The sequence below is a fragment of the Cupressus sempervirens genome, chromosome 11 (genome assembly GCF_028749045.1).
Source record: "Cupressus sempervirens isolate cs-2001-9-10 chromosome 11, ASM2874904v1, whole genome shotgun sequence".
In the NCBI taxonomy this organism is placed as follows: Eukaryota; Viridiplantae; Streptophyta; class Pinopsida; order Cupressales; family Cupressaceae; genus Cupressus; species Cupressus sempervirens.
Genome location: NC_143128.1, coordinates 267,796,609 through 267,812,876, shown reverse-complemented (window position 1 = coordinate 267,812,876; position 16,268 = coordinate 267,796,609). Strand labels below are relative to the sequence as shown.

General features: G+C 35.3%; 1 protein-coding gene across 1 annotated transcript; it reads right to left on the bottom strand.

Moving 5' to 3' along the window:
• Positions 1 to 2,255: 2,255 nt before the first annotated feature.
• LOC149529163 (glycosyltransferase family 92 protein At1g27200-like) lies at positions 2,256 to 5,443 on the bottom strand. Its single transcript, XM_089810440.1, has 3 exons — positions 5,339 to 5,443; positions 4,329 to 5,245; positions 2,256 to 4,232 (listed from the first exon to the last, which is right to left on the bottom strand). Exons 2-3 carry the CDS (start codon positions 4,402 to 4,404, stop codon positions 2,608 to 2,610), a joined length of 1,701 nt encoding a protein of 566 aa, XP_089666566.1. The 5' UTR covers positions 4,405 to 5,245; positions 5,339 to 5,443; the 3' UTR covers positions 2,256 to 2,607.
• Between the last annotated feature and the right edge of the window lie 10,825 nt (positions 5,444 to 16,268).

Here is a 16,268-nt window from a genome sequence, read left to right as displayed (position 1 = left end):
AGATTTAGTCCTTTGAGAAAACCCCCAAAATTAGGCAATGAGAGAAAAGAAAGGAAAGTGGGAGGCCAATTGGATTGGCCCTTATGTCATCATAGAATCCTTTGGGACATGAACTTACAATAAATTTGATTGTCATGGAGAAGAACTAACAAAACCCATTAATAGTATCCACTTCTAAAGCCTTGAAGAACTACCTCATACCTAAAAAATATTAATAAAAAAAATCGAAAAAAATAAAAAAATATTCCAAAAAAAAAATCTGGTATAAAAGAAACGAAAGATACCACCTTTGCTATAAAAGGAGTGAAAGATAACACCATTAGACTTCCCTAACAACACAAAATCCTTCAATGTGAAAATACAATAGGACATGGCTACAACAACACTCTCTGAGCCAAATTTTGCTTGTTTGTGGCCTTTTCCTTTCATATCTCCACACTACCTGGCACAATTAAGTTAATTTCACACATCCCCAATTGAAAAATACTTGTGGGTTATAGTTCAGTGATTTCTTGGCATTAGAAACAGTTCACAGTAGAAAAAGCCAATAAAAATAGAAACAAAGGGAAACTGAGCAACTCAAAGGAAAAATATAGTCCGATTATGTTCTTAGATATCACATGCATGAATTATAAGAAAATCAGTGCACATCTCAAATATCTGCCACCATCAATATTTCCCAACATCCATTTTAGCCTTCATAAATTCTATTTGTAGTCCCAAAAATCCTTTTCGCCTCCATTTTTCCAAATATAGCTCTCCGAGCTCCCTTTTAGCCTCCACAACCCACTTTTGGTCTCCTTAACTCTTTATGTGCTCCGAAAAGGCTTTGGTGATATCCATATTCCAACAGATCTCATTTCCATCCTTTGTTTGCTACCACCAAATCAAAAATCATCACAAACATTCAAAAATTATACAAAATCACTAAAAATAGTAATATATATATATATATATATATATATATATATATATATATATATATAATCATACAAAATAGTCAAAAAATATTTAAAAATTATCAAAAATAGTAAATTTTTTAATTAAAAATCATCAAAAACAGTAAAACTTTTTTTTCCAAAATCCTCTAAAATAGTCAAAAAATCAACAAACAAATCATCAAAAAAAAATTAAACGATAAATCACAAACACGCCATGCATATTATCTTTAATTTGGCATAAATTATTTTTGTATTTTTCAAGCCGATGATCCATTGATTTCATGTCGAGTTGATGTCCATCTATAAGTGTTGCTCCTTTGGCACAGGTTTGTGTACCTCGACCAGTTTTATATGAAATCAATGGTGAGGCCCCTCCTACATTGAAAAACATAATAATATTTTATCGCCTATTCCTTGCCCTATTACTTCCAACAAAGACAATAAACAAGCACATCAATTAATTAAAAAGCAACGTTGTTATGTCTTGAAATATGTCTCAGGGATTTGGAAAATCTAGCACAACACAGATCGCAGAAGAATTCTTGCCTCTATCTCTCACAATAATCTCAAATGGGGTTTTCAACCTTATTTATGTTGCAGAGATCCCAGTTGATCCAACACCCTTCAACAAATATATCAATGCTATCCTGAAATGTCCTTATGATCTCATGACTCATCTTTATAATTTAAGGACACGGTGGTAATCCAGACACCAATCAAATTGTTGCATATATCCGATGCACTCTTTCAGGGCTCCCCCACCCTTTTCAGGCCTTCCCCATAGTGGTAATCCGAAAATTACTGCAACGGCATCCCCCATCCTTTTTAGGCCTTCAAATGCCTTTTTTAGGGCCTTATAGCACCTATTTAGGCCCAAATGCCTTTTTCATGGTCCTATTTCGCCTTTTCAGACCCAAACGCCTTTTTAAGTCCCCTTTAGTGCCTTTTTACATCACCAAGTGTCTTTTCAGGGCCAAAACACCTTTTTCAAGGCCTGGTTTTGTCCTGTTAGACCCAAACACCTTATTCAAGGCCCCTCAAGCACCTTTTTAGGCCATCAAAGCCTCCTATAGGCCCACATGCCTTTCCATAGGCACAGTTAGTATTGATTAAAAAATATAATGACTATTTTTTATTTTTTAATTATTAATAAAATATTCATAATTTCTGATAGAATATGTCAAAAAAAATCATTTATCGTTTATCTTACATATTCTTAAGAGAATTCATCTTTGAGGTTGGGAAAAAAAAATGAAAAATCTCTCAAAGATTGAAAAGAACAAAAAGAAGGAAAAATACCATTTACACATAGTGTGATTCAAAATGGTAAAAATATGATCTGACCATTAGGATCCGAAATGTTGATGGTAAACATATCATTACAATACAATAGATTGTAGAAATTTGATCTCTTTAATAAAATCTCTGTTAAAATTTCATCACCATGAAGGCAGAGATCATTAATTTCCAAATAAGTAATCGCCATGAAAGGCGGAGATCATGAATTTTCCAGAAAATGAAGTATCGCCGTGAAAGGCAGAGATCATTAAGTTTCCAGAATAGGAAGCATTTCAATGGTGACAGAAGCACAAGCTCTCGACAGAGCTTTGAATCTCCTCATATTTTACACAGAGGGAGCAATATGATCCATTAATTGTGTGTTTTGCTACAATTGCCACTCCATTAATGAAAGCGATCCATTTTTTACAGAAAATATTTTAGCTGTGAATTGCAGCAACGACGTATCATTCACCTCGCAGAACTTCTTCTCCCACAATGGCGGCTGAACGGCTTCAAACCCTAGACCAGGAGCCCTGTCTTGAGACGCCGGATTCTTCCCTTCTTTCCAATCCGCCACATACGTAGACACTCTTCTCCTGAACTTTGCCCTGAATTCACTCCACGCCTGGTATTTGTAATGGTTTATCACCATTTCTGAGGATTTCAAATTTATGCTTTTGTAGCCGGCCTTGAGCTCAAAATGATGGATGACATTCATCAAAGAGAAAGACAAAGCTTCAAGAAGAACAATTGATTTGTGCCGCTTCTCTACGCGTTGTCTGCAGGTATAACCCTGAGTAACCCCCGCCGCCGGGTGCTCTCTTTGATTCGACGGACCGAAGTTCCGGCAATTGACAGAAACTTGCCCTAGGGTTGAATTGGATTCCCGCGTTTTATTAACAAGCAAATTTTGAAGAGCGTTGAGAGATTCATGATCGGAGAGTCTGTGAGAGAATACGAATTCATCGATGTCCGTGAACATCATCCACTCGCAGTTTTCTGCGGCCTTTAAAGCACAGTGTGCAAATCCGGCTTCCTGAGTCTTCACCCATGGCCATGGACGCCGCCTGACGGAGTATCCGGCTAAAGAATTTATCACTTCTTCTAAATTGTCTTCGCTGTTGTTGTCGTAGATGAAGAATTCTTCGACTCCCAGATAGGAATGGTAAATGATCCATTCTTTCATGAATTTGGCCGCATTGAAGACCATTGTGCAGGCGCACAGGAACTTCTTTGCATTTTTTATTTCCCCTGTTTCTCTCATCAGGGCATTAGGGTTATAATAGTCCCCTGTTTTTCTCAGCGGGCCATTAGGATTATAATACTCCCCTGTTTTCTTCATCAGGCCACTAAGGTTATAATACACCACAGAATGCATCTGCAGAGCTGAGGATTTGAATTTGAGACTGATTTTTGCGCCGGAAAGTTGAGATTGGAGGTGCTTTGGAGGGTGCGCGCATCTGAAGATCTCTTGAGCGGAAACTGTGACGGCCGTCTCTATGGTGTTATTAAAGACGCAGCGGAGATTTTCCGGGGGAGTGTTCATGCCCTGTCTCAGGTTAATACCTTTGGCGAACAAGATCACATCTTTTTCCGTCACTATGCTCTCATACACAATGAGTTCCCATTTCAATGGCCGGGACTCCGTCAATGGCAGGCTGAAAAGATTCTTGTTATCTTTCAACACAACATCCAGAGAAAGAGGAGGAGGAGAAGGAATTCCACACCGGACTGCAACTCGTCCGTCAAAGTAATCGATTCCGATGACTTGAGTAGCAATTCCACCGGAGAAAACACATCCAAGGTCGGATTTTGGAGAAAGCTTGAAGGGCAAGCGCGTCAACAGAAGCAGCTGGTTTTCTGGAAGGAGGACAAGATTTTCTAAGTTCAGTCTCTTAAACGAGGAAGATCGTCTCTGAAGCGGTTCCATGCCGTATAATAAAGCCTTGTGCGCACCAGCATACTGAAAGCGCAGTGAAGTATTTTCTGGCCGGAACCATGACAATGTCTCTGCAAATTCCAAAATGGAGAAAAATCTAAATTAAATGTCTTATTTCTATGAGACAGAAAACAAGATTTCAAGTTATATTACTTATCAACACTCACCTCGGTAAACTTTGTAAGCTGAGAGACCTGAGAGTATAGCACAGATGAGCAGGCAGAAAGCGATTCGACTGGACATGATGAGAATCGAACTCTGGACCTCCTTCCGTGATGAATTCAACAACCCTGAAGATATTCAGTGAGTAAACAAGAAGGGGAGGTATATGAACAAGCTTTGCACAAGTTCTCTTTGAATTTCAAAAGAACGTGTTGGACTAAATCTGTATTGTGAGAATTGATCTCGTAGGCTAATTCATCATCTAAGATATAGGTATTTGGAAGTTCAATAATGGCAAGTTTGGGTATTATGACAATCTATATTTGACATTTAGAGTAGATTGTTGGTTTGTGATGGAGATTTTTTACAATCGATCATGTATGGGTTTTGTGACGAAGATCTTTCACAATTGATCATGTCAAACATGAATTCTGCAGTCTTAATTCATAATCAAGCAGCTCCAGATAAAAGTCCACTTACAGAATTTCTCAGATGAAAGCCTATTTCCAGAATCGAAGGTGCAGAAACAACCATAGATATCTGAAAGACTCTACAAGAATCTTACCAAAGGAGTGATAAAAATGTGAAATTGTCAAACTGAAATTTGATAATTTAAAGATAGAAAAGATGACGAAGTGATTCTTGTATGTCAGTATAAGATGCAGTGATCAATAAAATTACTACCCACTAAAAAATCATGATTAAAAGTTATAAAGATCTCAAAACCAATGTGATAAAAATTCAACAATTGTTTACTTTTGGTGATGATTGCATCAGAGTTCACTGAATTTGAAGATTTTCTGAGAGTGGACAAGAATGTAAGTTGAATAAATAAGCTTTGTTGAAATTGCATTTACCCTTCAAAATCAAAAAAAATTGAAAGATGATCATTTCATCCTCATCTAATGAACCTGATGATATTCTGTGAAGACGAATAAGAAAAAAAGTTAAACCTTTAAACACTATTAAAAATACTTTTGATTTTCAAAATAACTACTGCTTACCAACTACTTACTTCAAGACAACAATGGCGGCTGATCCAGAATGGTGCATGTTAATTCATATGACGATGAATGTTGAACAAAACAAAAGGCTAGATAGCCGCCCATTTTGAATATTAAAAATTCAAGCGGAACCCGTCTCTTATTTATTCTCGTAGAATAGAGTTCGTTATCATCATGACTTAAAAAATATATTAATTACAAGTAAAGACTGATTTGCACGGAAAAAATGAGTGCACACTTTAGGTCGTTGGCCAATGGTATTTGCTCGTGATGTCAACTAAGATGTCTCTTTCTAAAATTAATTTAAAAAAATATTTATACTTGGCTTTTCTCCTTGATTTGCTTGTCTTGTTTGGTATTCAGCCAGCCTTTGTTTTTCTCTGCCATCTCTTCTTTCTCATGTTGTTTTGAACAGCCTCTATATTGTCCACTAAATGTATTGGTTTTTTTTGGTAGTATATATGCGAGACATATGAATGCAGTCATTGAGTGATGTAAAAGCTACACATAACATTTCCTTGGTATGCTTAACAAGGCACCTCTGCAATCCACCCCAACGAGTAGTGCCATGGAGTCTCCATCAAAGGTGTCTCTCATATATCATAGTCAATAACATAACACTGATCTTATCTTAAAGTGGGTTGATAAGTCAATAATTAATCAATTTTATTAGAATATTTTAGGTAATGGGGAGACTGGCTATTGTAGTTATAGTTCAATGAATAGATTTTTGGAATATTTTAGGTAATGGGGAGGTTGGTTATTGTAGTTATAGTTCAATGAATAGATTTTGGGAATGATTTTGAGGAGATAATAAAATTTTATTTATTTATTTATTATTTTATAATAAGTTTTGTAGATTTATCAATAGAACTAACAATACAACATCAATGAACATTGGTTTAAGATGGATTTTTATGATCATTAAATAGGTTCATATATTATGCATAAATATTCAAGATTTTACATTTATCTGTATGCGAGTCTCCTAAACTTGATTCATTAACCCTTATGCTTCATTATTTTTATCATAGTAGTTTAACTCCATTAAAATCTTAAATACATAGTTGAATAAATGCACGTTTCAAGATATAAACACTCCCTTGATTTAATGATGTACTTCTTTAAATATATAATTAAGTGCTTGAAATTTTAAACCATTAACATACAATATTAACTTATTATATGTTCATCATAAAACTAAGATATATATGCATTTCATAAAATTGCAATAAACTCATTATATAAGACATTGGCATCTCATACTTCCCTTTCCTTGAATGGATGTCTACACAAAATTTGTATTTATATTCTTTGTTTCCATTCATACAATCAATACCTAACATAAATTACTTAATTGGGAACTTTGAAGATTTTTTTTTAAACATTTAATATCACTTAATTCTATTTCATGTAATAAAGTGAAGCTAATTTTTCATATAAGAGATAAGCCAAAAAGTAAAATTTGAGAAAATGGATAAATCAATGCTTTGGTTAGGCAAGGCCTAAATGTTTGCATAAATTATATTTGAAGTTTATCATAATAAAGTTGAGGGTATCTAATTGGTTATTATCACTCGTGTATAGAATTGGTACCAAACTTGTTCTAAAGTACTATCAATAAGACTATTGAATTTCAAATTAATACAAATAATAAACCATTTATGAATAAAATAGAAAATGCAAATTTGTATGAAAAATTACTATAGTGCTTTCAAGTTTTAACTTTTTTTTAAAATGACATAAACTTTCGAGTCTAGAAGAAATGCTATTACTTCAATGACTTGTAGGTGCATCTCTTCATAGTGTCATTTTTTTCATCCATGGAAATACAAACATTCGAATTGTATCAACTTTATTGAATTTCAAATTAATATAAATAATCAAACCATTGATGAATAAAATAGAAAATAAAATTTTGTATGAAAAAATACTGAAGTTCTTTCCACTTTTAACATTTTAATTTATTTTTAAAAATATGACAAACTTTTTTTTTTTTGGATCGGTAATAGATATTTTATTAATATAAAAAAGGATCACATATAAGATTCGAGTAATATCAAAAGGTGAATCCAAACCCCCCTTCAACTAAATAACTACATACTGCAACTAACCCATTTTTCATACTATCATCATACATACAAATTAAAACTTTAACTTCCCTCCCCTAAAACATACTTTTCGTTGTCATACATTCCTAAAAACCATTTCCATATTATCCTATACACCTTCTACACACTAATCTGCAACCACAAAAAAACCTCTTAGCTGCTGCCCACTTCCACATCCATGCGCTATACAATTCCAAAACCAGTATCATTTTTATGGGAGAGTCACTTTCGTTGCCCTCCGATTACACTCACCATCCTTGTGGGCTATGCTTATGACGTGAGAAAGTGGTCCATTCCTCCCTCGAGGGCTGCATCTCACCATTAAATTTGCTCAGCTCCTCCCACATTCTCTCCCATGCTTCCTTCGCTACTTTGTACAGAGAGGGCTTATTAGCTTGCGCCTTCCACCCCAAAAAGGGAATATACCCATATTGCATGCCTTCATCTTTGTCCTCGAACCATTCTATGAAATTCGAGCCAATTCCTAGAATAGACCACTCCAATATGGAGTCCAATCCTCCCAACATATCCTCAGCAAATAGAGTCTTTCCCACATATTTGACCTCCTCCGTGGATCTATTTAGTTCCAAGCCCCATGCAACCACCATAGCAATTACATCCAAATTTGACTGCCGCTTGATCGCTCTCTCTTGAAATTGCTTCCCAATCACCCCCAGCACCACATCAACCATGGCATCTGTTTTGATCTTTAACAAACCCTTCATTCTTTCTTTGCTGACAAAATATGACATACTTTTAAGTGTGGAAGAACTACTCATATTTCAATGAACTATAGATTTATCTCTTCATAGTGTCATAATTTTCATCCATGTAAATACAAACTTTAGGATTGCATCAACTTTATTTAATTTCAAACTAATACAAATAATCAAACCATTGATGAATAACATAGAAAATAATAAAGTACTTTCAATTTTTAATATTTTAATTTATTTACAAATATGACATATAATGCTCATATTTCAATGACTTGTAGATGTATCTCTTTATATGTAAATACAAACTTTAGGATTGTATCAACTTTATTGAATTTCAAATTAATACAAATAATCAACCATTGATGAATAAAATATCAAATAAATTTTCAAAAAAAAATATTAAAGTACTTTCAAGTTTTAATATTATAATTTATTTACAAATATGACATATACTTCCAAGTCTAGAAGAAATACTCATATTTCAATGAATTTTAGATGTATCTCTTCATAGTGTCGTATTTTTCATCCACCAAAAAGCAAGCTTTAGGATTGTATTGAAGCTTTATTGAACTTCAAATTAATACAAATAGTCAACTATCATTGATGAATAAGATAGAAAATAAAATTTTGAAAAAATACTAAAGTAATGTCAAGTTTTAACATTTTAATTTATTGTTTCTATTGAGATGAACTCTCATCTTTGGTTTCAAAGGCTCCTTCATTTGGTTCCTTGGTTTGAGGACTGGTTCATGCTATTGTATAGTATGCACACACTCTTATTGAGGTGGAGATATCATCTGCTGAGGTGGTGATAGATTATGTGGATGTTGTTGATAGTTGGCTAAACAACACTCCTCTTTTGTTCAGTGCCATGAAGGTGGAGTGGTTTCAGAAGAGAGTTTTCTTGGGGTTTCTTTTCCTCCTCATTATCCCTATTGAGGTGGGTTTTCTTAAGGGGAAGGAAGCTATACTAGGAGTGTTACTTCTTCTAGGCTTTATTTGTGGATTTGGAGTATTCCTCCAAAGTGGATGTGGATTTTTTTGGTTGAGTCCTCTGCAATCTTGACTGTGAGATTGATTTCTATAGAGGTGGAGTTGATTCTGGTGTTTTTGGTGATAGGGGCTAATTTTATTAAAGGGGATGGAACCTGGTTAGCCACTAGAAATAGTGTGGATATTTGGGAGTTTCTCCCCTCCAGCTTTAAATTTGGGATCTTCCCTCCCCTTGTTGCTATTGAGGAGGACCCCTTCAAAATTGAGGTGAAAAGGGAGTTTGTGGGGTTACTGAAGATTTCTAAGACAATTGACTTGAGTGGGTGGTTCTGCTACCTATGGACCTATAGCTATAAGGCTATAAGAAGATCAGGCTACTCGTTGCCTATGATTTATTTCTAGCCCTTTCAAGGACGAGTTTGTCTCTCCCTCTCAGTTTCTTTTTCTCTTGCGACTAGGTGGTTCCTGATAGTTTTAAAGGGCTCATCCAGGTCCTTTGTTCTTTATTCTAGGTTAAGATTGTAGCTACTATGAGGGCTTGTCTCATGTTTATCCTTAGCAATATGGACTATGCTTAGTGGATTTGTCGCATTTGGACCTTTGTTTTCGATAGAGGCAGACCTTAGTTGATGTCTCTATGGATGTCCTGCACTAGTGCCATTAATTTCTTGTTTAATAGTTTCTAGTATCCCTTTTTTGTACCTCGGGTCAACACTTTGTTTGTACCTCAAGTCAACACCCTCTTGCTTCTTTGTAAACTAAAAAACATTTAAAATTATTTACAAATATTACTTATGTTAGGATAAACCACAGACATAAATAAAAACTACATGCAAATATAACCAATAACAGAAAATAATAGATCACACAGAAATGAACACAAGGCACCAAGATTTAACATGGTTCACCCAATCCTTGGGCTATGTCCACCAAATAGTAAGTTCGATCTTATTACAATCTAGGGATTACAACCTGATTATAGTCTGTAATCCCTTACAGCTCAATACCGTCGCAAGAACCAATTTTGCATCACAACATAATGAAAAATACCTAACCCTAAACCTTTTTATACAAGTATTTTATCCATTTTAGGGTTACAACATGTCGGCCATATGTTGGCTACAGCGTCGGCCATAATCAATCACCATAATCTAACAATCTCCCACTTGGGGACTGATCAGGCTCCACACTAAACAACAATTTCTCACTTGGAGACTGATCCTGTAGAAATACCACTACCACATGGGGTTCCCACTAGATCAAACCACCCTGGACTCTACTATTCTTTCAGTCATGTTCAGTCTAGAAGACCAACCGAAGTTGAAGAGGAGTTCAGCTTCTCCCTTGTTACAACCTTTGTCAACATATCTGCTGGATTGTCATTTGTATGGATCTTCTCCAGCTTTAACTGTCCATCCTCCAAAACTGACCGAATGAAATGCAACCGCAACTGTATGTGTTTGGTCTTAGAATGCAGAGCTGAATTCTTTGCAAGATGAATGGCACTTTGACTATCTGTGAACAAATAATTATCCATCTAAGGATGTCCCAATTCTTCCAAGAAGAACTAAAGCCATATCATTTCCTTGGTTGCCTTTGTAGCAGTAACATACTCTGCCTCTGTAGTGGATAGAGCATTAATCTTTTGTAACCTAGAAACCCAGCTCACGGTTGCCCCACCAACAGTAAAGACATAACCTGTAGTACTCTGCCTGGTATCGATATCTCCTGCCAGATTTGAGTTAGCATAGCCCTATAAATCAATAGTAGAGCCCCCAAAGTGTAAACACTTATTGGATGTTCCTCTCAAATATATGATAATCCACTTGACAACATTCCAATGCTCAAATCCTTGATGACTCATATACCTGCTAATAACTCCCACTGCATGTGCAATATCTAGCCTAGTACATACCATAGCATACATTAAGCTTCCTATAGCTGAAGCATAGGGTACCTTGGACATCTTATCCTCCTCTTCCTGTGTCTTAGGAAACATCTCCTTAGTCAACTTCAAATGACCAGGTAAAGGTGTGTTGACAGCTTTAACATTCTCCATAGAGAAACGTTGCAACACCTTCTCAACATAATCAGCCTGAGATAGCGTCAATGTTCTGTTCTTCCTATCTCTGCAAATCTTCATACCAAGGATTTTTTTTGCTGCCCCCAAATCTTTCATAGAAAATGCATGTGCTAACTGGCATTTCAACCCCTTAATATGATCCATGTTAGACCCATCTACAAGCATATCATCAACATATAAACATAAAATAATGTAGCTATCATCATCCAACCTCTTAAAATAAACACAGTAATCTGAATGACACTTATTATATCCATGCTCATGCATAAAACTGTCAAATTTCAGATACCATTGTCAAGGTGCTTGCTTCAAGCCATATAAACTTTTCTTCAATTTGCACACTAAGTTCTCCTTACCTTTGACCTTAAATCCTTGTGGTTGAGCCATATATATTTCTGCATCCAAATCACCATGAAGGAAGGCTATTTTAACATCCAGCTACTCTAAATGCAAATCTTTAGTAGCCACAAGACTTAAAACGGTACGGATAGAAGTCATTTTAACAGCAGGAGAAAATATCTCATCAAAATCAATTCTCTTTTTCTGTGCAAATCCTTTTACAACTAACCTGGCCTTAAATCTTTTCTAACCTCCTTCCTCTTCTTTCAACTTGGAAAACCACTTATTCTGTAAAGCATTTTTACCTGCAGGCAACTTGCATGGATCCCATGTCTTATTCTTTAGCAAAGAGTCCATTTCATCTTTCATTGAAGACTCCCACCGAATCTTAGTATCCACCTGCACAGCTTCATCATAACTTTTAGGTTCACCAACATCAGTAAGTAAAATAGAATACAAAGAGGGAGAAAATCTTTGTGGAGGTCTAATTTGCCTCCTTGACTGTCTAACATTCATTGGTGTGTGTGGTATTTGTTGTTGCAGTTGTTGCACATCATGAGGAATGGCTGGAACATCAGCTTTTGGAGTATCATCTAGCACTACATAATCATCTTCTTTCTTCTCATGTTGTTGCAACAGATCTTTGTACAACACTTTCTCATTGAATATGACATCCCAACTTCTTACAATTTTATGATTTTCAAAATCCCAAAGCCTATAACCAAATTTATTAATGTCATATCCAACAAAGACACATTTCTTTGATTTAGCTTCTAGCTTGGTTCTATTTTCAGAGTCTATATGAGCAAAAGCTTCACAACTGAAGGTCTTGAGAAAAGAATAACTCACCTTCTTACCAGTCCATACTTCCTCTGGAATACCACAACCTAAAGGAGTAGAGGGACCTCTATTAATCAAATATACTATAGTATTGACAGCCTCTACCCACATGTGTAAGGGCAACCCAACATGCAACCTCATGCTCCTTGCACGCTCCATTATAGTCCTGTTCATGCGTTCAACCACTCCATTTTCCTGCGAAGTCCTTGGAACAGTTTTCTGTCTATGAATACCATTAGTGGAGCAATAATCTTCAAATTCATGACTGCAATACTCACCACCATTATCAGATCTAAGAAATTTTAATTTCTTACCAGTCTCATTTTCAACCAAGCATTTCCATTTCTTAAAAGTTTGAAATACATCAGATTTCTGTCTAAGGAAATAAACCCATACTTTTCTAGTTGTTTCATCAACAAATGTAACATAATAATGAGAGCCACCAAACAAAGATACCTGAGCTGGTCCCCATACATCTGTATGCACAAGCTCTAATTTCTCCTATTTATTTTCCTTCCCAGTCTTTACAAAACTCACTCTCTTTTATTTTCCATACACACAACTTTCATAGAAATCCATATTAACACATTTCAGACCTAGTAAAACTTTCTTTGAATGAAGTACTTTCATACCTTTCTCACTCATGTGCCCAAGTCTATTGTGCCACAACGCTGTATCGGAATCTACAGCTATTTGTTCTCCCTACTCAATTACAGCAATTGTTCCTGAACATTCATTTTTCTCTGAAACAATCAAAGTAGAAGGAACAATATGACCTGTACAAAGATATAAGGTGCCTACTTTCACACCTTTTGCTACTACAAGGGAACCTTTTGAAACTTTCCAATTTTTATCATTAAAAGTAACTACACAACCCTCATCACCAAGTTGCCTCGCTGAAATTAAATTCCTACTTAGCCTTGGAACATGTCTTACCTCATGTAGTAGCCAATGATTCCCATTTTGCAACTTAATCTTAATTTTTCCCTTTCCAACAATCTGACAGGGTTCATTATCCCCCAAATAAACAAGCCCAAAATCCCCTTGGACATAATCAATGAAATAACCTCTATGAGGTGTAGCATGAAATGAAGCACCAGAATCTAAAACCCATGAATCATCAACACTTTTTAAAGATAGAAGCAAAGCATCCTCTTTGGATTTGTTACTTACCACATTTGCCTCCTTGTCTCCATCTGATTTATCTCCTTCATTTTTCTTTCGATCCCAGCAATCTTTCTTTTTGTGCCCTGGTTTCCCACAGTACCAGCAGTCATTCGGTCCTCTTGATTGAGACCTCTTCCCTTTTGACTTTCCTCTTGATTTCTCACGATTTCCAGAGTTACTTCCTCTCTCAGTCGTTCTGCCCCTGCTTTGTGCATTCAAAGCACTTCTTGATGTAGATCCACCTGAGGATTTCCTATGAGTTTCCTCACTCAAAATAACACCGATCACATCATCATATTTTAGGGTACTAGATCGAGGAACAAAATTACTCACAGCCATTACCAAGCCATTCCAGCTTTCAGGCAAAGAACACAAAATCAAGAGAGCCCTAATTTCTTCATCAAAATTGATACCCATAGAAGATAACTGACTAGTAATTGTATTAAACTCATTTAAATGATTTGCGACAGATCCACCTTCTACCATTTTCATATTAAATAAACACTTCATGAGAAATACCTTGTTTGAAGCAGAGGGCTTTTCATACAGTGTCACTAGGGTTTTCATCAACTCTTCTATCATCTTTGCTTTTGTAATATTAAATGCCACCGATGGTGCCAAGCATAAAAAAATGCTTTCGAGTGCCTTTCTATCTAAAAGATCCCATTCAACATCTGACATAGTTCCCTGATTCTTGGCTTTGCCTTCCAACGGCTTCCATAAATCCTTCTGATACATATACTCTTCCATTTGCATCTTCCATAACTGGAAGTTCTGCCCATTAAACCTATCAACCCTTAGCTTACCCTCATCTTCCATTGCTCTCACTCAACTGTGAGACTCCCACTCAATTGTGAAACTTTCCTATAGAGGATAACTGAAAAAACAACTAGGCTCTGATACCACTTGTTAGGATAAACCATAGACATAAATAAAAACTACATGCAAATATAACCAATAACAGAAATTAATAGATCACATAGAAATGAACACAAGGCACCAAGATTTAACATGGTTCACCCAATCCCTGGGCTACGTCCACCAAACAACAAGTCCGATCTTATTACAATCCAATGATTACAACCTGATTATAGTCTGTAATCCCTTACAACTCAATACCGCCCCAAGAACCAATTTCGCATCACAACATAATGAAAAATACCTAACCCTAAACCCTTTTATACAAGTATTTTATCCGTTTTAGGGTTACAACATGTCGGCCATAATATGTCGGCTACAACGTTGGCCACGGCCCAAACCCCACTAATTATGAAGTATGTATAGTACTTTCCTAATCAATCACCATAAATAAATAATCTCATTTCAATGACTTAAAAAACAGTTTTTAAAAATTGGTAAGACTCTGCATTCATGTTCTCCAGTATACACTTTTTCACTCTACAAATTTTCACTCTACAAATTTTCACCTTGTGACAATCATTCAGTCAAAATATATTGACTAAAAAGGTTTCCCTTTCTAGACTGATCCTGTGAAAAACATGTTAGAAACATAAAGGTGCATTTGGATTTGGCTTTGAAAAAAGGTCAAATAGACATTTGGGGTCCTAAAAATTGGGACAATGGTTTATTGTCACATGGAGCATATAAATCTACAATTTGGGCTCATGACTAATAACTAGAAAAATTTGAGAGGTGTTCAAAGTTGGGTACATGGAATTGCAAAACAAGGAACACTAGTAGAAAAATGATTTTCACAAACAGAACGAACTTGGAGAAGTGCGCAAATGGACTTGTCAATATTTGAAAATTGGCACACATGAAGTATTTTCAAAGTATAACACAGTGAAATACATTCAATTTTTCCTCATCTTTTTGAATTTATCACATCTCAAACAGGGCTTCCAATCATTTTGCACATTTAGTTATTAGCAAAATGTTTAGAAATAAAATTTGGAATCATATTTGAAAACTAGTCAAATAGATTCATCATAGGCTCAAATTTGGAATATAACATGTCTTTGAACCTTAGAATGCAACTCAAAAAAGAAAATTCTCAATAGAGTCAATTGGGTCAAAGTTATAAATGGTCAAATAGGGCTATCTAGAATTCTAAGAAATGTGCATCAACATGACAATAGTGAACAACCAACTTTGGGGGATTCAAACTTGGTCAAAACATATTAAAATGATTTGAAACCTAAAACATAGGTTATTTGATATGCATACAAAACATTCCCATAGTGGCGAGTCATGAAACTTAATTGCATGCAAGATATTCAAATGCAAACTAAGCTTTGTGTCGTTGCTTGACACTTATGCAAAAATGCAGATTTGAGAGATGCTTAAAATGACGCTTCACAAAATGGTTCAAAATGAAAACTGATCATCATAGGATGCATGTATATACTAAATGAAAGATATTAAACACATGAAATGCATCATAGGCCTCAAAATGACGACCGAGTATATATGCATGAAAACCTTTTATATGGGCTTAATTAGACTTGGTTTTAGAATGGTACTCAAAATCAGTGCTTCAATTTTGAGTCCCAACATGGCATGTACTTGCATTATAGTCATAGCTAGTTATAACTATTATAGCTATCTTTAAATAAATCTATCTAAGGAAATGTCGATTGATATCCATTATAAACATGGTTAAAATTTAATTTCCTAGATCTAAAAATATTTTTATTTCCATTCTTTTTTGTACTTTCTTAAGTTTTTT